The 23,785-nt window shown below is 33.5% G+C and overlaps 1 protein-coding gene across 1 annotated transcript in view; it reads left to right on the top strand.

Annotated features, from left to right (window-relative positions):
* Psme4 (proteasome activator subunit 4) overlaps positions 1-23,785 on the top strand; it is a 103,410-nt gene that overhangs the window by 34,453 nt on the left and 45,172 nt on the right. The window contains 16 exon segments of the mRNA XM_047522318.1: positions 203-468; positions 3,009-3,195; positions 4,361-4,450; positions 5,213-5,277; positions 5,556-5,706; positions 7,637-7,735; positions 7,937-8,006; positions 8,687-8,754; positions 9,602-9,817; positions 10,829-10,986; positions 13,119-13,214; positions 20,402-20,457; positions 22,007-22,063; positions 22,265-22,320; positions 22,401-22,499; positions 23,643-23,705. Coding sequence (XP_047378274.1) covers positions 203-468; positions 3,009-3,195; positions 4,361-4,450; positions 5,213-5,277; positions 5,556-5,706; positions 7,637-7,735; positions 7,937-8,006; positions 8,687-8,754; positions 9,602-9,817; positions 10,829-10,986; positions 13,119-13,214; positions 20,402-20,457; positions 22,007-22,063; positions 22,265-22,320; positions 22,401-22,499; positions 23,643-23,705 — 1,797 coding nt within the window.

Below are 23,785 nucleotides of genomic sequence, written 5' to 3' on the forward strand. Positions count from 1 at the left end.
GTGTACCACCATGCATGGCAGAACTCATTTTTATTATTATTAGTAATTAATTGATAGTGTTTAATTCTATATAGTTATTCAGTAATCTTTGTATTTAGAACTGTTATTTAAAAAATCCTTTCTTGAGTGGATAGAAAGGAACCATAAATATCTACAACAGAAAGTTGGAACTACCTAGAACTTTTTGTATCTTTATCCCCAGAACAAGTTAATGAAACTACTTCAGCGGCTGCCAAACAGTGTTGTTAGAAGATTGCATCGTGAAAGATACAAGAAGCCCTCTTGGTTAACTCCTGTGCCTGATAGCCATAAGCTTACTGATCAAGATGTTACAGACTTTGTACAATGCATTATTCAGCCTGTTCTTTTGGCTATGTTTAGCAAAACTGGTAGTCTAGAAGCAGCCCAGGCTCTGCAGAATCTTGCACTGATGAGACCTGAGTTAGTAATACCCCCTGTGCTTGAAAGGTAAGTCCACCTGTTTAGTGGAAGCTTCAACTATAGCTAGATTAGTCTTTTTATCTATTCCTTTTCCTCTCTGTGGCATCTGTTTTGCATTTTTCAGTGCTTTTATCTGTTCTTTGAGGAGAAGCAAGAGGTTTTAACATGATTGGTAACTTGATAAAGGTTTATTAGGGAGAAAAAATGAAAGGGAAATGGGTAGCATAAGTATATTGGATTATCTGCACATTTAAGTTTCCCAGGTTTTTTCTCATAAATTAAGATGTTTTTCCCCCCTTCAAAATGTGAGTGTCTCTAAGTATTGAGATGTGAGAATGTGGCAGTGAATTGGTGATAACAGAGGAAAATTTTCTTATCTTAATTATTTTCATCTATTGTATAATCTTAGCTATGTTTACAGTATACATTTTATTGCATTCATTTTATTTTGTATGTTGAAACAGTATCTAAAGTAGCTCTCTAATTACCTAGTTACAGAGCTGATTACTTCAGCTTTCTGTTAAGCCTCTTCTTTCTCTACTTCCTGAACTTGAGCCTTATCGTTTTTCTCTAAATGTCTTTGTGAAAGGTAGAGGGAAACATTTCAGTTTTTGGATCCCAAAGCAATCTAGCAGTTGAATTGTGTAAGAATTTGTGTAGGGTCCTTAGTGGAAGAATCCAGACCACTGTTGATTTAGGATGTGTAATATGGTCACATTTACTTGTGGAGGAACACACTGTTAAAAGATCTTGACCAATTAACCCTCTATATATGTATGATTACACTACCAGTGTGACTCTGCACCCTGTACAGCCAGAGAAATGAGAAGTTGTGCTCTTTTTGTGTACAGTGTGTCAAAATGCATTCTGCTGTCACGTATAACTAATTAGAACAAATTTTTAAAAAAAGATCTTGATCACAATGTGATTTCATTACCTATACATTTCAGTTGCTTTATGAAGTGGTCTCACCCTATTTTCATTGCCATGAATATCCAAGTTAGGTTGTACCTCCCTTTCCCAGTCTCATTTCTTTGGAAGTGCTGGGGGTGTAAATGAGAACCCCATACATGCTAGGCAAACACTATACCACTCACTTACATTCCTCAGTGCTAGTCACTCCTGTTTTTGTGTTCATGTCTTGGAACAATGAAACTCTTCAACTCATGGAACATAATTAATAAATGGAGTAGGGAAGGTAGGCTTCCTCAGTTCCCAGTGTCCTTTGCTACTTGACTTCTACTAGGTAATAGCAGCTAATCATTGTGGTAGGTTCCTTAATGCTCCTTGGGGAGGAGGGACTTCAGCTATTTGCATAAGTAAAATTTTGAAGGAGAATTTCAGTGTTTCTTTACTTTTCCTTTGTCTTATTACTTATTTTTTGAAAATATTTTTAGTTGTAGATGAACACAATACCTTTATTTATTTTTATGTGGTGCTGAGGATTGAATTCAGCGTCTCACCAATGGGAGGCAAGCACTCCACCATTGAGTACAACCCCAGTCCTGACCTTATTTATTTTTGAACTGAATAATTATGAATAGTTAGGTAAATGTTTTATAGAAGGAAGAGTTTATTTGAAAATAATACATATATCTGTCACATTTTTAAAAAATTTTCAATGTTTGAATAAATTTAATATATTGAGTAATATTGTGTGCTTGGCCAAGACGTCATTTTTTTGAGACTTTGAATTGTTACTTTGTGCTGTGTTGATGTGACATGACCTATTTTTAGATTTCTTTTTTTATTTTATAAATGCAAAACTTTTAAAAATTAAAACTGTAAGCCACTCATGGTAGTGTACACTTTAGAGTTTTGCATCTCCAAACATTATTCAGTGTAATAGGCTTCCTTCATTTTTTAAAATAGGGCATAGGTTTGGTAATTTTTTAATCCCTGTTATAAATCCTTCCTTTCCCCACTTATATAATTTATAATGAAATTCCCCTTGTTTACCTTTCCTCTATAAGTGGAATTTAAAATAACTGTATTTTAGATTCCCCTGCCCCCTTAAAATAGATTGAATGTTCTTTGCACTTAAATACTTAGCGATCAAAGATTCCTTTTGTCTTATTCCCCACAGTTCACTCACTCTAGTGTCAGGAATATTCTCATGTTTTGTATAACTGATTTGTGATTTTAAGCTTCAAGCCTTTTTAGAAAAGTATGGATCAGGTGATATTTCAGTAAGATTATATTTCCTATAAAAGCGATGAGTGGGGTATTTGTAACTTACTCCTCAATTCTAATTTACTATTTTTAATTGAACCATTAAGTTAGTATAATGTGGATTAAGATGGTTGAAATAACTCAAAAGTCCATCAATTTATGCTCTTGTTCATGTGGAATTTGCATGGTTAGAGGTGATGATAATAGGCGATTAGAAAAAGATACAGTAGTCTGTATCCTTTTTATTTTGTATACTTTTCCTTTATATGTGTAATTCTATTAACATTGATAGCAGATTTTCACTCCAGATATTCCGCTGATTTATTTTTTATGTCACAATGCAGTTTATGAATTTAGTATACTTAATGTTATAAAATTCTGTTTTCAAATTGTAGAACATATCCTGCATTAGAGACATTAACAGAACCTCACCAGCTCACAGCTACTTTAAGTTGTGTAATTGGAGTAGCCCGAAGTTTGGTATCAGGGGGCAGATGGTTTCCTGAAGGTCCAACACATATGCTACCTCTGTTAATGAGAGCATTGCCTGGGGTGGATCCAAATGACTTTAGTAAATGCATGGTGAGCATATTGATGATTTTTTGTTCTGTATTTGTATTTTGTAAATGAACATCTTTTTTTTATGGTGGGAGGTGATACCAGGGATTGAACTCAGGGGCACTCAACCACTGAGCCATATGCCCAACCCTATTTTGTATTTAACTTAGAGACAGGGTCTCACTGAGTTGCTTAGCACCTCGCCATTGCTGAGGCTGGCTTTGAACTTGAGATCCTTCTGCCTTAGCCTCCTGAGCTGCTGGGATTACAGGTGTGCACCACCTCACCCTGCTAAATGAATCTCTTTTAAACTTAAAATTTAAAGTTATTCATAACACCATTCATTGTAAAATTTGCTAATGATAACAGCATTATATATGTAGTTGCCTAAGTTTAAATTCATGAGCAATTGTTGTATCTAATGCCTTCCTTTGTAAGTAATTTGCCATAACCTGTATATATTTAATGATAATAAAGAGTTTTTTGGTTTGGGGTTTGTTTTGTTTTTTAATTTGGGGTTTTTTGTTTGTTTGTTTTTGTGGTGGTGGGGATCGAATCCATCCCCAGCCCTGATCATATGGTGTTTTAAAGCTCATTAGGCATTTGCTATTTTTTCTTAAACAAGTTTTTTTGTTTTTGTTTTTGTTTTAAATTTTTTATTTTTTTGGTGGTGCTAGGGATTTGAACCCAGGGCCTCGTGCTTGCAAGGCAAGCACTCTACCAACTGAGCTATATCGCCAGCCCTTAAACAAGTATTTTTTAAAACTATACCATGTGATGAAAAATGCCAAATTCTGCTTATATACAGCTCTTCTAGTATCACTTTTTCATTTCCCCTCTTTCCACTTCTGCATTAACATAGGTTCTGCATTAACATTTTATTTTTACCCTTATACTTTGAGGTGGAAGACCAGTCAACTTCTCAGTGACAAAAGATTGGAGAACTTTGTGCGTAAACCTAATAAATAACTGTGTGGAAAATAAATTGAATATAATTTCATAACTGAAGTAACATCCATTTAATTTTTCAGAACTTAAAAATGAAATTTTATGGGAAAAATGTTCAGAAAGATTGTTGTCGGATTTTCCTCAAGATAATTTTTTTGGCAGGGCTCTTTAGCTTATGGTAAACTTGAATTGAATTGGAATTATATGATTAATGTTGAAAATCCTTTGCATCTTCCCACAGATCACATTCCAGTTTATAGCAACATTTTCTACTCTGGTGCCTTTAGTGGATTGTTCGTCTGTACTACAAGAAAGGGATGACCTAACAGAAGTAAGGATGGCTTCTGTTTAAAAATGATTATGCTGGGGTTGTAGCCCATGTGGTAGAGTGCCTGCCTCGCATGCTGGATGCCCGGGTTCGAGTCCCCAGCACCGTCTGATTACGGAAATAATAAACAAAAATGATTGAGTTCTAATCTTTAAAGTATGTGCATTCATAATGTATATTTAATAGTTTTAAAACAACCTTGGGTAACTCTACAGAGTTTTATTACTAGGACGGTATAAATAGAATGCCAAACCATCAATGGGTAAGATAGTCTGCATAGTATGTACCATAGGAAGTGGGTCAAAATTTTTTCTATCAACTTAGGTTAGTACTAAACTTTCCCAGTACATTGGCAGCTAATGGAAAGAAATTTTTTGAGGGGAAGAGGGTTATGTTGCTTCTTTCACAACTATATTCTTTATTGTAATCATGTTGATACTTGACTTGCATCATTTGGATATCAAGTAGTGAGACACTGTCCTTTATATATTTATATCAGCAGTTTGAAAACTGTAATTGGTAATAAAGTTGACTGCTTGAGTTGTTTTTGACCCTTGTAAAATGTGTTAATTACCTTTTGTTTGGTTCCTAGAAAGTAGTGAATTGAGTTGTTCTAAATTGATGTGATTATGATGTTGTTTCTCACAGTATACAACACAATAATTTAGTGTTAAATCTATTTTTATGCCAAAGTTGAGTTTTGTTGTTAAGAGAAAAAAGATCAAAGGCTATTTGTAATCTTTTCTCCACACTTGGGTGTTACAGGTGGAACGAGAACTTTGTTCAGCCACAGCTGAATTTGAAGATTTCGTCTTACAATTTATGGACAGGTGAGCTGATAGCCCAGACTTGTCTTTCCTTTGATATTCAAGAAAATGACTGTCCTGCCCTAGACAGAGAAATTTCTCTCTGCATTGTAACCCTTCTTTACGATTTCACTGCTACCTAAGTCTGCTGCTTGTGAAGTGAAAACAGAACAATTGATCTGTGAGCCATGTACAAATTAACTATTCCTTGAAAAGTCATGACAGTAGAGGCTTATCTAATTATCATCAAATGTTAAACCAGTTTTTAGTTGCTAAAATTATATTTTGTTTGGATTATTTAGATGCTTTGGACTTATAGAAAGTAGTACATTGGAGCAAACAAGAGAAGAGACTGAAACTGAGAAAATGACTCACTTGGAGAGTTTGGTTGAATTAGGTCTGTCTTCTACATTTAGCACAATTCTCACACAGTGTTCCAAAGAAATATTTATGGTAAGATTTTGTGTGTGTGTGTGTGTGTGTGTGTTTTAAAATAGAGTATCAGTTAATTTAAGTGTATGTACCATACAAGATTTCCCTTTTTATACTAAGGTTTAAAAAACCTTCACAGTTGGTTCTCATTACTTACAAATTTTATATTTGCAAATCTTACCACTTGCTTAACTTTATTTATAACCCTCATATCAGTGCTTTTGTGAAGATTTGTGTAGAATGGCAAAAAATTTGAATTAACTAATACACAGGGTCCTGGCATAAGTTTGAACAAGGCTACACTTTGCCTTCTTGTTTCAACTCTTCTAATGTAAACAAGTGTCCTTTAATCTTTTAGTGTCTCATTGGTTTGAATTTTCATTAGTGATTTTGCTGTTTTAGCATGTTAAAAATGGCTAGGCATGGTGGCATACCCCTGTAATCTCAGCAGTTTAGTGAGACCCCATCTCAAAATAAAAAGTCAAAAGGGCCAGGGCTTTAGCTCAGTGGTAAAATGTCCCTGGGTTCAATCCTGGGTATGAGGAGGGGATAGGGGATGTTAAAAATGGCTCCCAAGAGTTTAATGCTTCAGTGAGGTCTAGTGTTCCTAAGTCTAAGAATTGTGCTGTGCCTAATGGGGCAAAAAATGTGTTAGGGATGTTTCGATAGCCATGAGTTATATAGCTGTTGACCGTGAGTTCAATGTTAATGAATCAAAAATAAGTATTAAATAAATGTCTCTAAACAGATACACACCAAAAACGGGTTTATGTACGGATAAAAATGTTGTGACCAGAGGTTCACAACCTAATGCTGTGTTTTCCTTAGAAGCAGTGGTCAAGTATTTGCTAATTAAGCATTCCCAGCAACTTTATAGAACATAACTACCATGAATAATGAGAAATGACTATATTGTAAAAATTTACAATTAAATTACTCAGAGAAATTTTGGGAATTAATTTATGCCATCACATGGTAGAAATTATATCCTTTGAATAAATTTTGATGAATTAGAAATAGTCATCCTCATAATGCATTTGATATTTGGTACCTGTATGTACAGTGTGGTCTTTAAGAATGCTCTTTATTTGATAATTTCTTTTATTTTTCCCTTTGTCCAAGATTATCACTGTTTAACATGTTCACCCTGACTCAGAGCCAAACTGCCCTATAGCAGTTTGATAGATACTAAGATTGTTAGTATAAAGAAATGAACATAGGGCTGGGGAGATAGCTCAGCTGGTAGAGCTCTTGCCTCGCAAGCACAACGCCCTGAGTTCGATCCCCAGTACCGCAAAAAAAAAAAAAAAAAAAAAAAAGAAATGAACATAAATCATCTCTTGTTTAACAGAAAAAATGTTGTTTATAGTTTTCAGCATTGTTAATCCAGGTTTAGAACTCATTTCATAAGTCAGCAAGCAAGTACAAATTCTGTGGCATGATTATAAAATTAAATAGACTGCTTCAAGTCTTTATAGAGCAGTGATAGATTTTTATACTTAGTAGTTGTGAGAATGATAGATTTTTTTTGGGTGCTGGGGATCGAAACCAGGGCCTTGTGCTTACAAAGCAAGCACTCTTCCGACTGAGCTATCTCCCCAGCCCCGAGAATGTTAGATTTTAAGTGTTAACATATTCCAGAAATTTCTACGTTTTGGTCTCGCCATCATAATTAAATAGCATTTTCTTCTCTCAGCTATTGTTTCATGCATACAGTTTTTGTAGCAAGTAAAATCTTGTTCCTTAAATGTTTTGTTCAAGTTAGGATTGTCTGCAAAGATTGTTCTTGGACCTGAATGTAACATTACTAAGTAAATTGTATAATATCAAATGGTTACTTTCTTGTTATTTGTAGTGTAGTATGTTTATCATTTTCTTTTTTATTCCATAAGATGCTTAATTTTCTTAAAAATGATGATTAAGCATTTTTATTTTTTATATATGTTAACAGGTGGCCCTCCAGAAGGTTTTTAATTTTTCTATTTCACATATATTTGAAACAAGAGTAGCAGGCCGCATGGTGGCGGACATGTGCCGTGCTGCTGTAAAGGTGAGTTTAGTTTTTTGAATTGATGAATTAATGTCTCAACAACCAACAAGTTTGCGGGGTTAATTATTTTAGAAGTACTTGTACTGTTTACAGTAGCTGCTTACAGCCCCTCTTAGCCACTAAAAACAATGCTGGTGTATATTTTGTGACTATTAAATATTTGCCTTTCAAAAAAACTTATTTTTGTAAATTTGTTTTCAGTGCTGCCCAGAAGAAGCTTTGAAGCTATTTGTTCCTCACTGCTGTAGTGTTATAACTCAGCTTACAATGAGTAAGTCATAAAGTTATTATTCTGTCTTTACAAGTTCAGATAAATATTTTTCTTCATTTTTAGAACTCTATTAATGAAAATACATTCCTTGAACTCTGCAGTCTTTTATTTTTTATATTTTTGGGAAGGAATTTCCTCCCCCAAGATGACTCATCCTTATTGGCAGGTAGCTTCGAAGTTCTTCTCTGTTTAATATTTTCATACGATACCTATTGGGAATTATTTTTTTAAATATCACTTATCCTTTGAGATAGAGGCAGAATTCTTGATATATTTATTTTGGTATATTTATGTTCTTGAAAATTTATTTTCTACCTCCTTTAATAGTGAATGCATCTTCATAATGAAATAAAAATCTCCCTGAAAGAGATTTTTCTTAAATATTAGAAATACTAAGCAGGAATATTTTTTATTTATTTGTCTATCTATTTCTTTCTTTATTTGGCATTGGGGATTGAACCCAAGGAAACTTTATCACTAAGTACTTCCCTCTTTTGAAAAACCTTTCTAAGATTTGAAATAGAGTCTGAGTTGCTGTGACAGTCCTCAAACTTAAGATCTTCCTGCCTCAGCTTTCCAAGATTTTAAGTATAAGTTGCCCCACTGGCTAATAGAAATATTTTAAAATTATTTAGTTGTATGCATATTTTTTTTCTCTGATAGTTTTTTGCCATTTTTAGATGATGATGTATTGAATGAAGAAGAGCTAGACAAGGAATTACTATGGAATCTTCAACTTTTATCAGAGGTATTGTAAGTTTTTGGAAGAAAATATTAATATGCTTTTAAACCCTTTCTGACAAGTTGATTTTAAAATATGGAAAGCCAAAAGTTTTAGAAGTTTTTTGATATAGCTTGAAGAAGTCCAAATATCTCATACTCTCCCAGTACCAAAGGCTTATTGCTACAGCTGTAGTAGTAATAAAAAACCTACTCAATTGAGGTTTTTACTAATTAATTCTAATATGAATAATTCATTAATTAAAAAGTTTTTTAGATTCAGGATTCATTCTGATTTAAAATTTGGCCATCAATCAAACTTCAGTTTCCCTTATGAGATAGTTAAGCAGTTCAAATTTTGTCTCTTTTAAAAGATATTTACTTTTTCCTTTTCCCTTTCCCCTTTTCCCTTTTTCCTTTTCCTGTTTTCTTCCCTTATCCCTTTCTTCCCTTCCCTTCCCTTCCCTTCCCTTCCCTCTCCTCCCCTCCCCTTCACTCCCCTCCAGTCCCCTTCTGTCCCTTTCCCTTCCAACCCTTTCTTTCTTTCCCTTCCTCCCTTCTTTGTGATACTGGTGATAAAAACCAGGGCTTTATATATGCCAGGCAAGTACTCTACCTGAGACTGAGGTAGACCCTTTTGAAAGGGATATTATTTTGGTGTATGAAAGCCTAAGCTCAGAAAATGTGTTTTGATGTCCAAATAGAGTTAAATTATTAGAGTACAGTTAAAATGAAAATTCTAAAATGAATTAAAGTCATTTTAAGAAACACTATTTTAAGGCTACTTTAGTGGCCAAGCACTGAACTTTGCATTAATTATTGGTTGTTGATTTTTTAACCAAAATATCTTCAACTCTTTTTCCCCCTATTTTTAGATTACTCGAGTAGATGGGAAGAAGTTGCTTCTTTATAGGGAGCAGCTTGTAAAGATTCTCCAAAGAACCCTACATTTAACCTGTAAGCAGGGTTACACTCTGTCTTGTAACCTTTTGCATCATCTTCTTCGTTCTACTACACTTATCTACCCTACAGAATACTGCAGTGTGCCAGGTGGCTTTGACAAACCTCCTTCTGAATACTTTCCTATCAAGGCAAGCATTTTTAATAATTTAGGATTCAAGAATAAATTGCCTTCTCTTCCTGAGCAATTTGAAATGTGTTTGTTTTCTTGTATATAGAGATATCAGTTCTTTATTTTAAAATAAAATATTGAAACTATTATTATAGTATATTAAACTTGTGGTGTCTCTTTTCAAATGGAGCCAAACTCTAGTTTTTTTTTCTGTTTACATATAAAACAACTTGATCTGACATATCTTAATTTCTGTAATCCTGTGTCATTTTGTTGTTCCATGAACTAACCTCACATAAACTTGCTATCACTCTTGACTATGATGTTAAGTGGCTCTTTGGAGAGAATTTTCCTGTTAAATGGTACTGGGTATGGAACCGAGGGCCTCCTGTATGCGAGGCAAGTGCTCTTCTACTGAACTTACAGCCTTTTAAATATTTAATTTAACTTATGTATTTATTTATTTTGTGGTACTGGGGTTTGAACTTGGGCCTTGAGCATGGTAGCCAAGCACTCTACCACTGAACATATTCCATGCTTTCCCATCTCTTCACAGGATGGGGATGAATAGTAGGGATTGAATTCAAGGGCACTCTACCACTGAGCTAGCCCTTTTATTTTTTGAGATAGGACTTGTCTTAGATTCAATAGTCCTCCTACCTCGGTCTCCCAAGTAGTTAGGATTATAGGTATGTGACACCATGCCCAGCTCCTATCTCCCCGCTCCTTTTAAGCTTTTTTGGGGATAGGGTCTCACTAAGTTGCTAAAGCTGACCTTATATTTGTGATTTTCCCCCCTCAGCCTCCTGAATCACTGTGGTTACAGGTGTGTGCCACCACACCAGTTCTGTGATCCCTTTTTTCACAAGTGGTAATGAAGTGTTGATATGATGTTTTTATACCACTCTTTTTGTGTATTTTTTGGTTAGGTTTGGATTATTTCTCCATTTCTTTGAAGCCCTTTAAATTGTTTATAGACATGTTTATTTTCAACTTTTCAAGTTAATTAACAAATGTTCTTTTTTTCTAGGATTGGGGTAAACCTGGGGACTTATGGAATCTAGGAATCCAGTGGCATGTTCCTTCTTCAGAGGAAGTTTCTTTTGCCTTCTATCTGTTGGACTCCTTTCTTCAGCCTGAGCTTGACAAACTACAGCATTGTGGGGATGGAGAACTCGAAATGTCTAGGTTGGCTTTCTTTTATAATCAATTAGTATTATTTAATTGCAGTCTAAAAGAATCTTAGTGCTGGGGATATAGCTCAGTTGGTAGAGTGCCTGCCTTGCATGCACAAGGCCCTGGGTTCAATCCCCAGCACCAAAAAAAAAAAAAAAGAATCTTAGTGTAGGCTGGTTTTGTGGTAGAGCCCTTGCCTCACATATGTGAGGCACTGAGTTTGTGCCTCAGCACCACATAAAATGAATACACAAAATCAAGGTATTGTATTCATCTTCAACTAAAAAAAATTAATAAAAAAAAAGAATCTTAGTGCTTATTTCTTTTTTTAAAATTTTTTTTACAGATTGCATTTTGATTCATTGTACATAAACAGGGTACATTTTTTCGTTTCTGTGGTTGTGCACGATGTACATTCATACCATTCGTGTAATCATACATGTGCATAGGGTAATGATGTCTGTCTCATTCCACCATCTTTTATACTCACACCCCTCCTTCTCATTTCCCTCTATGTAATCTAAATTTCCTCCATTCTTCTCCTACCATCCAGCCCCATTATGTATCATCATCCACTTATCAGGGAAAACATTTGACCTTTGGTTTTTGGGGCTTGGCTTATTTCACTTAGCATGGTATTTTCCAGTTCCATCCATTTATCTGCAAATGCCATATTATTATTTTTACCACAGTTTCTTTATCCATTCATCTGTTGATATGTGATATATTTATATTCACTGTTTTGAAATGCTGCCATAAATGTACTTTAAAAACCATTTGTTATAGTGTGGTATAACAAAATTGAGCAACATTTTAAATAGAAGAACTAGGTTTTTTTGTAGTTTATAGTAGAAACTTTTTTGCTTAGCAGTTTGCCATCTTTCTTTTGAAAGTGTGTAGGTATACACCTTTGAAAGAAAATCCCTTTTTCCTTTCCCAAGTTTAGATTTTTTTGGTTATTTCTTTTTAGTCATTCACACTGTTAACATTAATGTTGTTTTGAGAAGTATTTCTATGAGGTTTTTTTTTTATTGTCTAGGTATTTAACAAGGAATAGTTACTTTGAAACCATTAGATTTTCATAGTTTTGATCTTTGAAAGTTTTCTTTTGGGAGGTTACTAGGGATAGAATCCAGGGGTGCTTTACCACTAAGCTACATCCCCAGCCCTTTTTTTTTTTTTTTTTAATGTTTTACTTTGAGGCAGTGTCTTGCCAAGTTGCTTAGGGCCTCACTAAATTGGCTTTGAACTTGCAGTCCTCCTTCCTCAGCCTCCCAAGTCCCTGAGATTATAGACATGCACCCCCCCCCCCCAGCTTTAATGTTTTAAAGTTCTAAAGTTATGGTAAGAAAATTAATATGTGTCAAGCACCAGAAATCTTTAATAAACATATTCAGTAAAGTAGACTTTGAGGAAGAAGTTCAAATGACTGATGTTAACTTTGCAGTATGTTAAACTACTTTTGGGAAGCAAGTGTTGAGCTAGTTTCATCTTTAGGAGATGAGATAAAGCCAGACACTGTGGTACACACTTGTAATTCCAGCTACCCAGGAAGCTGAGGCTGAAGGATTAGAAGTTCGAGACCAGTCTGGACACCTTAGTGAGACCATGTGTCCAAAAAAGAAAGAGAGAAAGAGAAGGACTGAGGATCCAGCACGATGATAGGGAACTTGGCTAACATGCACAAAGCCCTGGGTTTCATCCTCTCAGTTCACATTATGGGATGGTGGGGAGGTAACGCACATTAAACTAGAAAAATCTTCTATAGTGCTGTTTTCCCTTATTGTTAGTGGTAGCCCTCAGTGGTGGAGAGATTAATTTGTTTCACTTGTTATTAATTATTTAGAGCCTGTTTAAATGCAAGCAGGTCCAGTATTAGCTATAAATGTATTTAATTATCCAATACTAAACAGAATTTTTTGGCAGTGCCAGGAATCAAACTCAGGGCCTAGGCAATGCTCTACTACTGATGTACATCCACAGCTTTAGTTATCCTGTACTATTAATTAAGTTGGTAAACTGAAGATATGATTTTATATATCCCCACTTGATAAAGTTTGTATGTTTTAAGACTCTAGAAGTCTTGTTTAATGGGAATTTTGGAATGTTCTAAAATATGATAATGCTTTTTTCCTCTTATCTAGAGATGATGTTCTACAGAGTCTGACTATAGTGCACAACTGTTTAATTGGCTCAGGGAACCTCCTACCTCCACTGAAAGGAGAGCCAGTTACTAATTTGTAAGTAAGAATAGCTATTTGTTTAATACTGTTTTTTCATTTGGCATACATTTTGAGTCACTTAATGAGCTACTGGTGGTATATTATTGTTGTTGCCGTATCACTTTAACCTTTTTTGTTTGTAATTGTTAGGTCAGCAGTATCTCAGTCACAGTTTAGCTGTCTAAACTTCTTTAAGCTTTTATTTAGATTGTTATAATGGTACCAAAATAGAATAACTAACTGTCTGTGAATCAGTTAAAAAATACCAGCGTGAGTGGGGTGTGGCAGCGCATGCGAATAATCCCTGCCGGTTGGAGGCTGAGGCAGGAGAATTGCAAGTTTGAGGCCAGGCTGGGCTTAGTGAGACCTTATCTCAAAATAAAAATAAAAAGGACTGGGGCTGTAGCTTAGATCTAAAGTATCTCTGGGTTCTCTCCCTAGTACTGCCAAAAAAAGAAGTCAGTGTGGATATACTCAGTTCATCTGCTAGTTTACTGAGTGACAAGATAAATACTCTTCTCTAAAGTACTTGGGATGGGGAGTGGGTATGCTTCTTCCTTTTGCTTGCAGTCAACATTGCTTTAGGATTTTGTAGCACAAAAAACACATGGATTGTTTTTAATAAAAATTTTTTCAATGTTTTGAATGTGAACTCTATGATTTTAATTGCTTTTTAGCATTTTACTATTTTGAATGAATTTCTCAATTCATTCTTCATGCTACCATTTCATTTCAGCTGAAAACATTTGAGTTAGAATGAAATGAGGATGTATTAACTTTAGCTTAAGTTTTAAGTAAATAATTACTAGTTTCAGTAATTTAAGATCTTCATTTTTCAACATTTTATTACTGAGCAAATTAATGAAAATCACATTAAAATAAGGACATAACTCTTTACTCCCCTTCAGAATACACAAAGGGGAGAATTATTTGCTGATTTTGCAACAAAAATCTTAAAAACCTTCAAGGAGCTGTTTAAAACTATAGCTTACTTGTCTTTTCCATATTTTGTGTAGCTGTTGATTAGAATCATAACCCTGCTTCTGGTCATTCCCAGTTTCTATAATTCCGATTCACTTTGCTCTGAAAACTATGCACAGACATTGAACTTTTTAGAGTATTTATTAGGTTTAAGAAGACGAAAGGTCATTTTAAATAAGGAAAACTGCCTAGGAATTTTGTCAAATTCTTAAAATAACTTGTTTTTCATGAGTTTTATAATTAAGTATAAGAAAAATTGTACAAAAACTTTAAAAATAAAAGGTTGATTTTAAACAGTATTTCAAAAATGAGGCCTACTGAAATTTCTTTGATTCCACTCCCCCATGACCTTAGTGTCAACATAAGAACTTAATTCTTTTATGGCATGCAAAAAGTTAATTTGCACTTAACTAATTTTGATGTATCAGTAAATGGAGTGCTGTATGAAATTGTTGACAGTGAGAATAATGGTCATTTAACTCAATAAATTTATGTAAGAGGAAAAGCACCTATCTTTTGGGCTAGAAAATTTTTAGTACTGAATGATTATTAGGATGTCATTGTAAAAGAGTCAGCTTAGGAGACTTAACATGTTTCCCTTGTGGTTCATATTAGGATATAGCTCTATTTATGCCGTGTGCACTGTAATAATAAACAGAATGGAAGTGTTTGTCCTTTTAAGTAATGTTCATCATGACAAAAGTTCATGTATTTGGTTATTATAACCTATTAGATTTTTATATAATGAAATCATTTTCAATTAAGAAAAAGAATATGTCATGAAAATTTTTAATGCCATAGAATAAATAGTCCATATTACTATTCATTATAAGCTGTGAAACTGTTATTATATGTTAAAGGGTTTTCCCAGAAAAGTTGAAAAGGAAAGATAAATTTAGATGGAAAAGTTTTGTTTCTTAGAATTTTCTGTAGTATAATGAAATCATATTAAATATATTTAATAATATAAATAATATATTTAAATGAATTTAAGAATAAAAATATAAAATATTTCCTAAACTTGACTATTTTAAAAATAATTGACTAATTCATATTGTTAAAGTTTTTCATAGTTACTTACTTTATATAGGCTAATTATATAAAGTAGAATTTAAAATAAAGTCAGCTCTTTTCATTTGAATTGCCAAAAGAGGGAATTTATAAAGTCTTCCTTTGATTTTTAAGTAGGTCTTAACAGATTCCTTTTTCATTTTATAGTTTGTATCACCTTCATCTGAAAATTTATTTTGGTGAAGTTTGACCTTTTTATATTTTATTTCTTATATATAACATTTTTACTTTTTTGTAAAAGTCTCATAAGATAGCATTTAAAATTTCTAAAATGGTTCTTCTACTATAGTTCACTACTTGGTAAAATCTACTGTCTAAATTGATATGGAAAAAAACTAATAAAATAATTTAAGTGATCACTCTTATTGTTCAGTGATAAGAAATCACACTGCGTAGTGGGAAGAAAGAATATGAGTAGCATAATTCATAGATTCTCAGCAGGTCAGTTTAAAACAGGTAGAAACGAAGACTTGACTGAGGGCATTACTCCAAAGAAGATGGAGGAAAATTGTGCTAGGTGGGGGAGAGCAAAGGATGCGTATTTGCGATGAATGCTGAAGTATAATGTCTGAGATACTTAAGGAAATATCTTATTAATGACAATTTGGTTGTGGAATCATGAGATGTTATTCCTTTGCTGAAAAAGTAGATCTGTTTTGAGAAGTACATAGCAGCTCAATTTTTTTTTAATTTAAATGTTCATCATTTAAGTCTTAATTATGTGAAATATTCTACCTTTTATAATTAATGTCAGTCAGATTGGTCAGTATTGTTTGCCTTCTGTATGTATTTGCGTACAGTAGTTGCCTCAAGGGAAATTATAGTGAAGAAAACAAGAAGCTTAGTTTACTTTTGGGTTTTCCTATAAAGAAATCTAATTTTCGTTTCTAATATAGATTATATGGAGTGATCTTAATCTCATTGTTAGGGAAACTGCTACTAAATGTGAAAGCCTATATTATGTGCTGTGTGATTAGAGACTGACAAAAAATAAAAAGCTAAATCCTAACTATAAAAATGAATGACCCTACCTAGTGGTTCCTCATTGTAATTTTAGTTCTTTAGCAATGTAGGGTTACTAAATACTTGTTCTTACTATAAACTTAACAGTATTGGAAAGTATGGGTATAATAAGGACCTTGAGAGTAATTAAGGGTAAAATTTTTAGTTTAGTACACCTTAATTTAAATTTTTAACAATTTTGTCAGATACCACAGGTTGCTGAATTAATCTTAAAATGGAATCTCCCTATTTTTCTCTTGGAACCTTTAGTTAATATTTTAAGAGAATTATTAGGGGTATAACTTATATTCATGGTTCTACCTTTGTAGTTGTGGAAGTTGGATTATGTCTTTCTAGGGTCACACAGAAGTTTTGGATACTTGCCTTTAATTCTGAAATTGTCAGTTTCTCCTTTTTCATTTCACTCTGTTTAATTTCTTGAGGTTTAACCAGCTATCACAGGATACCAAAAATTAACATCTAAAAAACAGGGTTACTCAAGGTAGAGGAGTTACCATTTTTCATCTCAAAATACTTCTTTACTTTGTGCCCCCTTTTCTCTGATAGATCTATTAAATCATTCTTAGTTAAATTATTCTTAGTCTCTCAGCTTTTACTGACTTTTCACTAAAAAAAAAAAAAAACCAAAAACAAAAAACTTGGGTCTAAGAGTGAGACCAATTCATTGATATGTGAAAGGATGTGTTGCTTATGCAATGAGGGGCAGGGCTAGCTAACCTCTCTTGGCACCTCCAGGAAACTACCCAGCTCTGCTGGGGAAGCTGCACACAGAAAAGGAAACAGTTACTACTCCACGGTGAGTAACCCTGTTTTCTGCTTATTTCACCTTCTAACTGTTTTCTTTGATTTTTAAAAGCTTTGTGTGTCAGACATGGAAATAGTTTCTATTCTGAGAGTAATTTTAAATCTACTAGTTTATGAAGTTTCTCTTTCCTTAACAATCCGTTGTTCACGTGGTAGAATAAGAGCCAGTTGTGTTTATGGCTATTATTGATGCCCAAAATTGAATTGGGTAACAGAACACAGAAATAGGCCAACTGAGACTTGTGAGATACTTGTATTTTTAAAGGCGGGGTGGCGGGGGGATCCTGTTAGTGAATTGGTTTTGTCTTGTGTTTGTTTTCATTTGGAAGGGGAGGGATATTTGGGGGAAGGGTAAGATGTTCTTTTACTTAAACACAGGAAAAATTTTTTATTATTGTTTATAGCTGTTACACATTTTGCCTAATGTTCATTTGCATTTTTGATTTGTATTATGTAATTTGCTTTTGTTATTAGTTGATCCTTCCTTTTTTATCGTGCTCTCTTTCTCACCAGTGATTATTTTCACAATTCTACTCCAACCAAATCTAAAGAAGATTGCCATCTAGTGATACAAATAACTTGGTAGTGGAAAATTCATAGTCTTTATAGTGATTTAAACATTTTAATCCATGTTATAAATTGGGTGACCTGCTACTATCTAGAAGCTATGAAACTGATTTAATATTATGATGATGATCATGATGATGATGATCATGCAGATGCAGCAGATGGTGTTATTTACATTGTGGTACATTATTTTTTAGAATTGTGTTTAGTTCAAGAGGTCAATTGATAATAGTTTGTAAAATGGACAGTGAATAAGTAGGATGAAATTAACAGGAGGGAAGAAGAGAGATGATGGCATTTGACTTCAGTTATAGATGCTGCTATAGCTTTCATTCAGAATATAGATCTGCTCTCCAGCATCTTAAGTCTGTTCAGCTAAGGTTATGTACATAAATTATAAGAGCCATTTTATTGTATTTTTTTTATTTATTTGTGGTGCTGGAGATCAAACCTAGAGTTTCAAGCTTGATAGGCAAGTGCCATAGCACAGACGACATCCCTATCCTGAAAACGGTTGTAAATATCAGTGAGTACATTCTAGGTATGTGTAGACTTGTAAGGCAGCCACTAAGGTGTGTGTGAGTGTGTGTGTGTGTGTGTGTGTGTGTGTGTGTGTGTATGTGTATTCATAAAGCCTTTCTTGGGTAATAGAGATTTCTCTTACAAAATTATTCAACTAAAGATCAGAAGAAATATTTAGTGTAAATACCTATTTATACTTGCTGACAAACATTTGCTATAAAACATGCCAGTGCAGTTGGCGTTTCATTAATTTAGGGTAGATAAGGAGATCAAATAAAAAATGAATCTATCTATAAAATTCAGGTTTTTAACATAGAAGAAAAGGATAAGCCATTTTATTTAAATAAATATTTTAAAGTCCTGTACAAAGTCCTTTTCAGAATGGCATAAAAGGTAATATTTCTTGAAATTTTCTAATAGGAAAGCAATTCAGAATGATACACAGATTTAAGAAATTAGCATTAGACCTCATAGATGAAACTTATTTTGAAATGTGATTGTAGTAACATGGGTGTTACTGGAGCCAGAAATGCATTTCAGATGTTTTTGTTGCATGCATTTCAAGTGATAATATTAGTGATCTAATCTTGTTTGATAAAGAGAAAACTGTGGAGACCAATTTACTATAGATTGTTTTTATGCTTGTTTATAAGAATAATGGGACTAATCAGAGTTGATGGCTTGATTCAGTGTTATGGTATTAGGTATAAACTGGGTGAGATACATTTGCATTTCTACTTTAGAAAATCACTTACGTTTGTAGCAGCAGTGAAGAGGCATCTGTTCTCCTGTGACAATTTGTGTTCTGCCAGGAAAGAAGGGCAGTAACTCCCTTGTGCTTTATCCTTGTTACTCTGAGCACAGATCTTTTCTCTTAGTGAAATCTAATCACAATAGCCTTGAAATTCATTGCAAAGGAAACATTTTGCCTTTTAGTGAATAGATTTTAGATATTTTTTTTATTATATTTACAAGATGCTTAGTTTGCAAGCTGTTGCCAGAGATTGAAACTTCTTAGAATAGAAACCAAATTCTAGGAAATTTGAACTTGAAAATCTCAGTAAAGCAAATTAACATACATTACAATAAAGTATTAGTGAACTTCAAAGTGAATTAGAGAAAAAGAAGTCATTCTTTGTTTACACTCTGTAGTTTTATTTTGAACTTGGGAAGGTGTTATTGCTATCCTAGACTCCATATTATTGTGAGAAACATGTTAAAATTGCTGGCATTCTAGTAATCATGTTATTTATTACCTATTATTAGCTAAATACTAGAATTCATAACTAACAAATTAAGATAGAGCTAACTCATTAATTTAAATATTTTGGGAGTATTATGTTGGCTGCATTGTTCTTTAAAGTAGTATTTTCACAGTAAGAGCTGCACAGTTCATTAGTGATGAGTAATAATATTATATTCATTTATTAATTAGCCCTGCATTGAATCTGCTCTCTTCATGTTTCTTTGGCGTTTGTACTCATGTTTCTCTGTTTAGAAAACATCATCTTAGTTTAAAGCCAGCGGTTCTATTGAATCTCATTATTTTGAAATAAAATGTTGAAAATTAAGGTATACTTTTTATTGATGAGAATGTATATTTCAGATTCATAGATTCTTATTTTATAAAATATGTTCACATACCTAAAAGGTGACTTATAACCTTTTAATGATTTGACTAGATGGGTCTGGTTTTGGTAACATTTCTTTGTGGGAGATCTTTAGGAAATGCAGTATTTTTACATGTCAGTTTCTTCAAGAGGAGCAGCATTTCACTGTAGATACTAGGACATAGCCATTTTGCTAATTTTAAAAGGGAGGGTAATGATTATATAAAAATTTTCTGCTATATGTGCTTTAATAAAATTTGAGTTCTAACTGCTATATAATTAATGAAGCTGCATTTTCTTTGTATGAATGTATAAATGTTTATCATCAGATTTAAGCTTTTATATTTGAATATTAAATTATTGATATTCTGTTCCTTTGGGAGGTGAATTTTTCACCTTGAAGACACTAAGTTAACATTTTCTTTAAGGTAAATAATATGGTTCTTTCTGAAGTAAACAGTATTAGTCTTCAGAAGTTTAAAGAATTGAACTTTGAAGATTGGAAGTCTCTGGGTTAAAGAATAATTATCTTTGTGTTAATTTAAATATTCCAGCAATGAGCCTTTTCCCCTTTCATCTGTTGTATTGGTATTATTAATAAATGGAAGCACTCTTGTTTCTATACAGGGTACCAAGTATGGTGTCCTTAGAGGAGACGAAGTTGTATACTGGACTTGAATATGGTATGTGAGCCCTAATCTGAGTAAAAATGTGAGAACTGTTTTTGTCTATTAGGATTGATATGGAATAGTTTTCTAGTTATGATTTTCCTAGACTTTATTTGATACATAAAATGAATGAATTACATAGGATCATTTTTTAATGAAAATGGAAAATTATATAAATAATAATCAGTAAAAGATAGAAATTGGGTCAATAAATGTGAATACTTTCTGAGTAGACAGGCAGGTTTTCCCATATCACAAGGTTTATGTTTAAAATTCTTTTTGAGACTAATACACTTGATGTGAATGAAAATATTATAATCTTATTTTCTAATAATCTTTGTATCTTTCTATTGGAGTAAACTAAATTTTATTTTATTTTGTGTGTATGTGCGTGTATGTCATGCTTGGGAACAAACCCAGGGCCTTGGCATGTTAGTCAAGTGCTCTACCACAAACTACATCTCCAAATGTTAAATTTTATATTAATTTATGTGAAACAGGGCTGGGAATGTAGCTCTGTGGTAGAGTGTGTGTTTGGCATGTGGAAGGCTCTAGATTTCAAACCACAGCACCTCCTTTGGGAGGTGAAGTTTTCCCCTAAAACCAACAATAAATAAAGAATAGACTAATGCAAAATATTTTATGTGTTAATATTCTGAATCCAACATTAATAGAAACTTTTAGCACACTTCTATATAGGTGGATTACTACTAGAATTATTTGCATATATTAATTGATAAAGTATTATTGCTTGGTTTGGGGTCAAGAAATCCCATATATTTGTGTTTTCTAGTTAGTGATTAGAGCCTTCAAAATACCCACAAAGGTGTTTTTTCCTCTCCTTTTCCATCTTCCTTCTGTCACCCTCCCACTGACAAAGTTTTAGAAGCTAGTCATTTTATGATATATTCTGGGGATTGAACCTGGGACATTCTACCACTGAGCTACACACAGCCCTTTCTATTTTTATTTTGAGACAGGGTCTTGCTAATTTTTCAGAAACTGACCTTGAACTTGATATCCTCCTGCCTGAGCCTCTCAAGTTTAAATGTGGCGGTTTTGAAAGTTGAATTATTCAGTGTCATGACTAGCCATTAATCCAACTATGATAAAAGCACAACCGTTTGGATTTTGCCTGAGTGTTTTGTTCATTTTTTTCCCCCTCTGCTCCTCCCTTCTTTTTTCTACTTTCTTTCCCCGTCCCCTAGTACTGGGGATTGAAACCAAGTCGTAGCATATTAGATATGTGCTCTACCATTGAGCTACATCCCCAGCCTTTTTGTATTACTGTATTTTCAAACAGGTAATCCTTCTGCCTTAGCTTCCCTAGTAGCTGGGCCACTAGGGAAGGCATGGGTTACCATGTCGAGCTTTATCCCTTAACACACACACACACTGTTGATATAAAATTTAGTAGTCTGGGGCCTGGGGATATAGCTCAGTTGGTAGAGTGCTTGCCTTGCATGCACAAAACCCTGGGTTCAATCCCCAGCATTGGGGGGGGGGGAAATTTAGTAGTCTGAGGAGCATTCTAAAATTCCTTCTCTTGTTTTTTAAAAAACAGATCTATCCAGAGAGAACCACAGAGAAGCAATTGCCAGGGTCATCAGGAAACTTCTTAGTAAGTATATATGTATATATTTCGTTTATCTGTACTAATAGATGTTTATGAATTTTATTCTGTAGCATATGTGCTTTTGTTTATATATTTTATTCTAAATGGTGAGCATGTTGGGCAGTGTTTTCTTCCTGAACTAATGAATTGGAGTTCTTAGAGTAATTTAAAATATTTTAACCAAATATTTTTCATTTCCCATTGCAGACCACATACTTGATAATTCAGAAGATGACACCAAGTCCTTGTTTCTTATCATAAAGGTATGTTTGTTGTATTATAGTTCTGTAATATCATCACGCTTAACTTGATTTGTAAATAAAATCTGAAATTTTTTTGACAGATTGTTGGAGACCTTTTACAGTTCCAAGGATCTCACAAGCATGAATTTGACTCTCGATGGAAAAGTTTTAACTTAGTAAAGAAATCCATGGAAAATCGGGTCAGTATTTTCACCTAAAAGTTTGAATAGATACTTCCGATTATTTATCATACAGAGTAAGTTTCCCCTAGAAATAAAAATAGATTTAAAAATATTATGTGAAGGGTAAAAACATCATGGTATGAATCATATGAATCTTAAAAATAGTGTATTTTACTTATTCAGAATCATCTGTGAACTCTCCGTAGGAATTTGGACAACAGCATTTAGACTGTCTTGTAAGAATGTGAAGAAATAAAAAACTAGGAGGAATTGTCCACAGGCATGCACTTTGTGTAATCTGAGAAAAATACATCTTGTGTTAATATTTGTGCCCTGGTAGAAGTTAATATAAGCTTCTCTGGGAGCACAGAAGAAAGAGTACCTGAGTGGGAAATTGTTCATAGCAATGTTCTTCTATAGGGGACTTTTACTGACGTTGAACCTGTAAAGCTTATATGTTAGTTGTGCCAGCTGTTTTAGACAAGCAAATGTTCTACCATGAGCTATATCCCTAGACCTAAAAGTTCTTTAATATTCAGTTCTCTGAATATTGTAAAGCTCTGCAATGTCAGTGAAAAGTAGATACTAAGAGATTCAGAGTGGAAACTGGAAGGATAGTTGAATCCCTGTTGTAGGCAAGATATCGGGGGACGGACACCACAATCTGCATCTAGTCTCTGGCATTAGAATGGAAGATTTAAGTGTTCTGAAAAGGATGGAATTTTAGGGACTTTGACTAATGCAGTAAAGCTATGAAAGGGGCATAATCTGAGTCTCAAGTGTGACTGGATGGAATATTATGTGAACAAAAGTTAACATGATAATTTTCAGAAATATAAAAGATATATTTCATAGTAAACATGCACTTAATCAAGAAAGGCTCTTCATAGACATTAATAGAATTGAGCAATTTTCTTAGAAGGCTATTTTTGTCCTTTTAGTATTTCAATGAATAAGGATCAACTCTTGTTCTCCCATGCATTGGTTCTCATTAATAAACATCAGAAAAAAAATGACTGTTTAAAAGGGAGATTTTTCTGCTATTAGCCATAAAATTAATCAAATAATTCTGGGGATTAAACCTGGGTCCTACCACATGCTAAGTATTGAAAGGAATTCATTGTAGTCACTTGGGAAAATGTTCACTACTTTGTTTTTCAGCTTCATGGGAAAAAGCAACATATCAGAGCACTACTGATTGACAGAGTAATGTTGCAACATGAGGTAAATATCTTTTTTAATCATGATAACTTTTTAAAATGCCAGTTTTTCAGATAAATATTTAGTTGTGATTTGAATAATTA

The sequence above is a fragment of the Sciurus carolinensis genome, chromosome 13, assembly GCF_902686445.1.
Source record: "Sciurus carolinensis chromosome 13, mSciCar1.2, whole genome shotgun sequence".
NCBI lineage: Eukaryota > Metazoa > Chordata > Mammalia > Rodentia > Sciuridae > Sciurus > Sciurus carolinensis.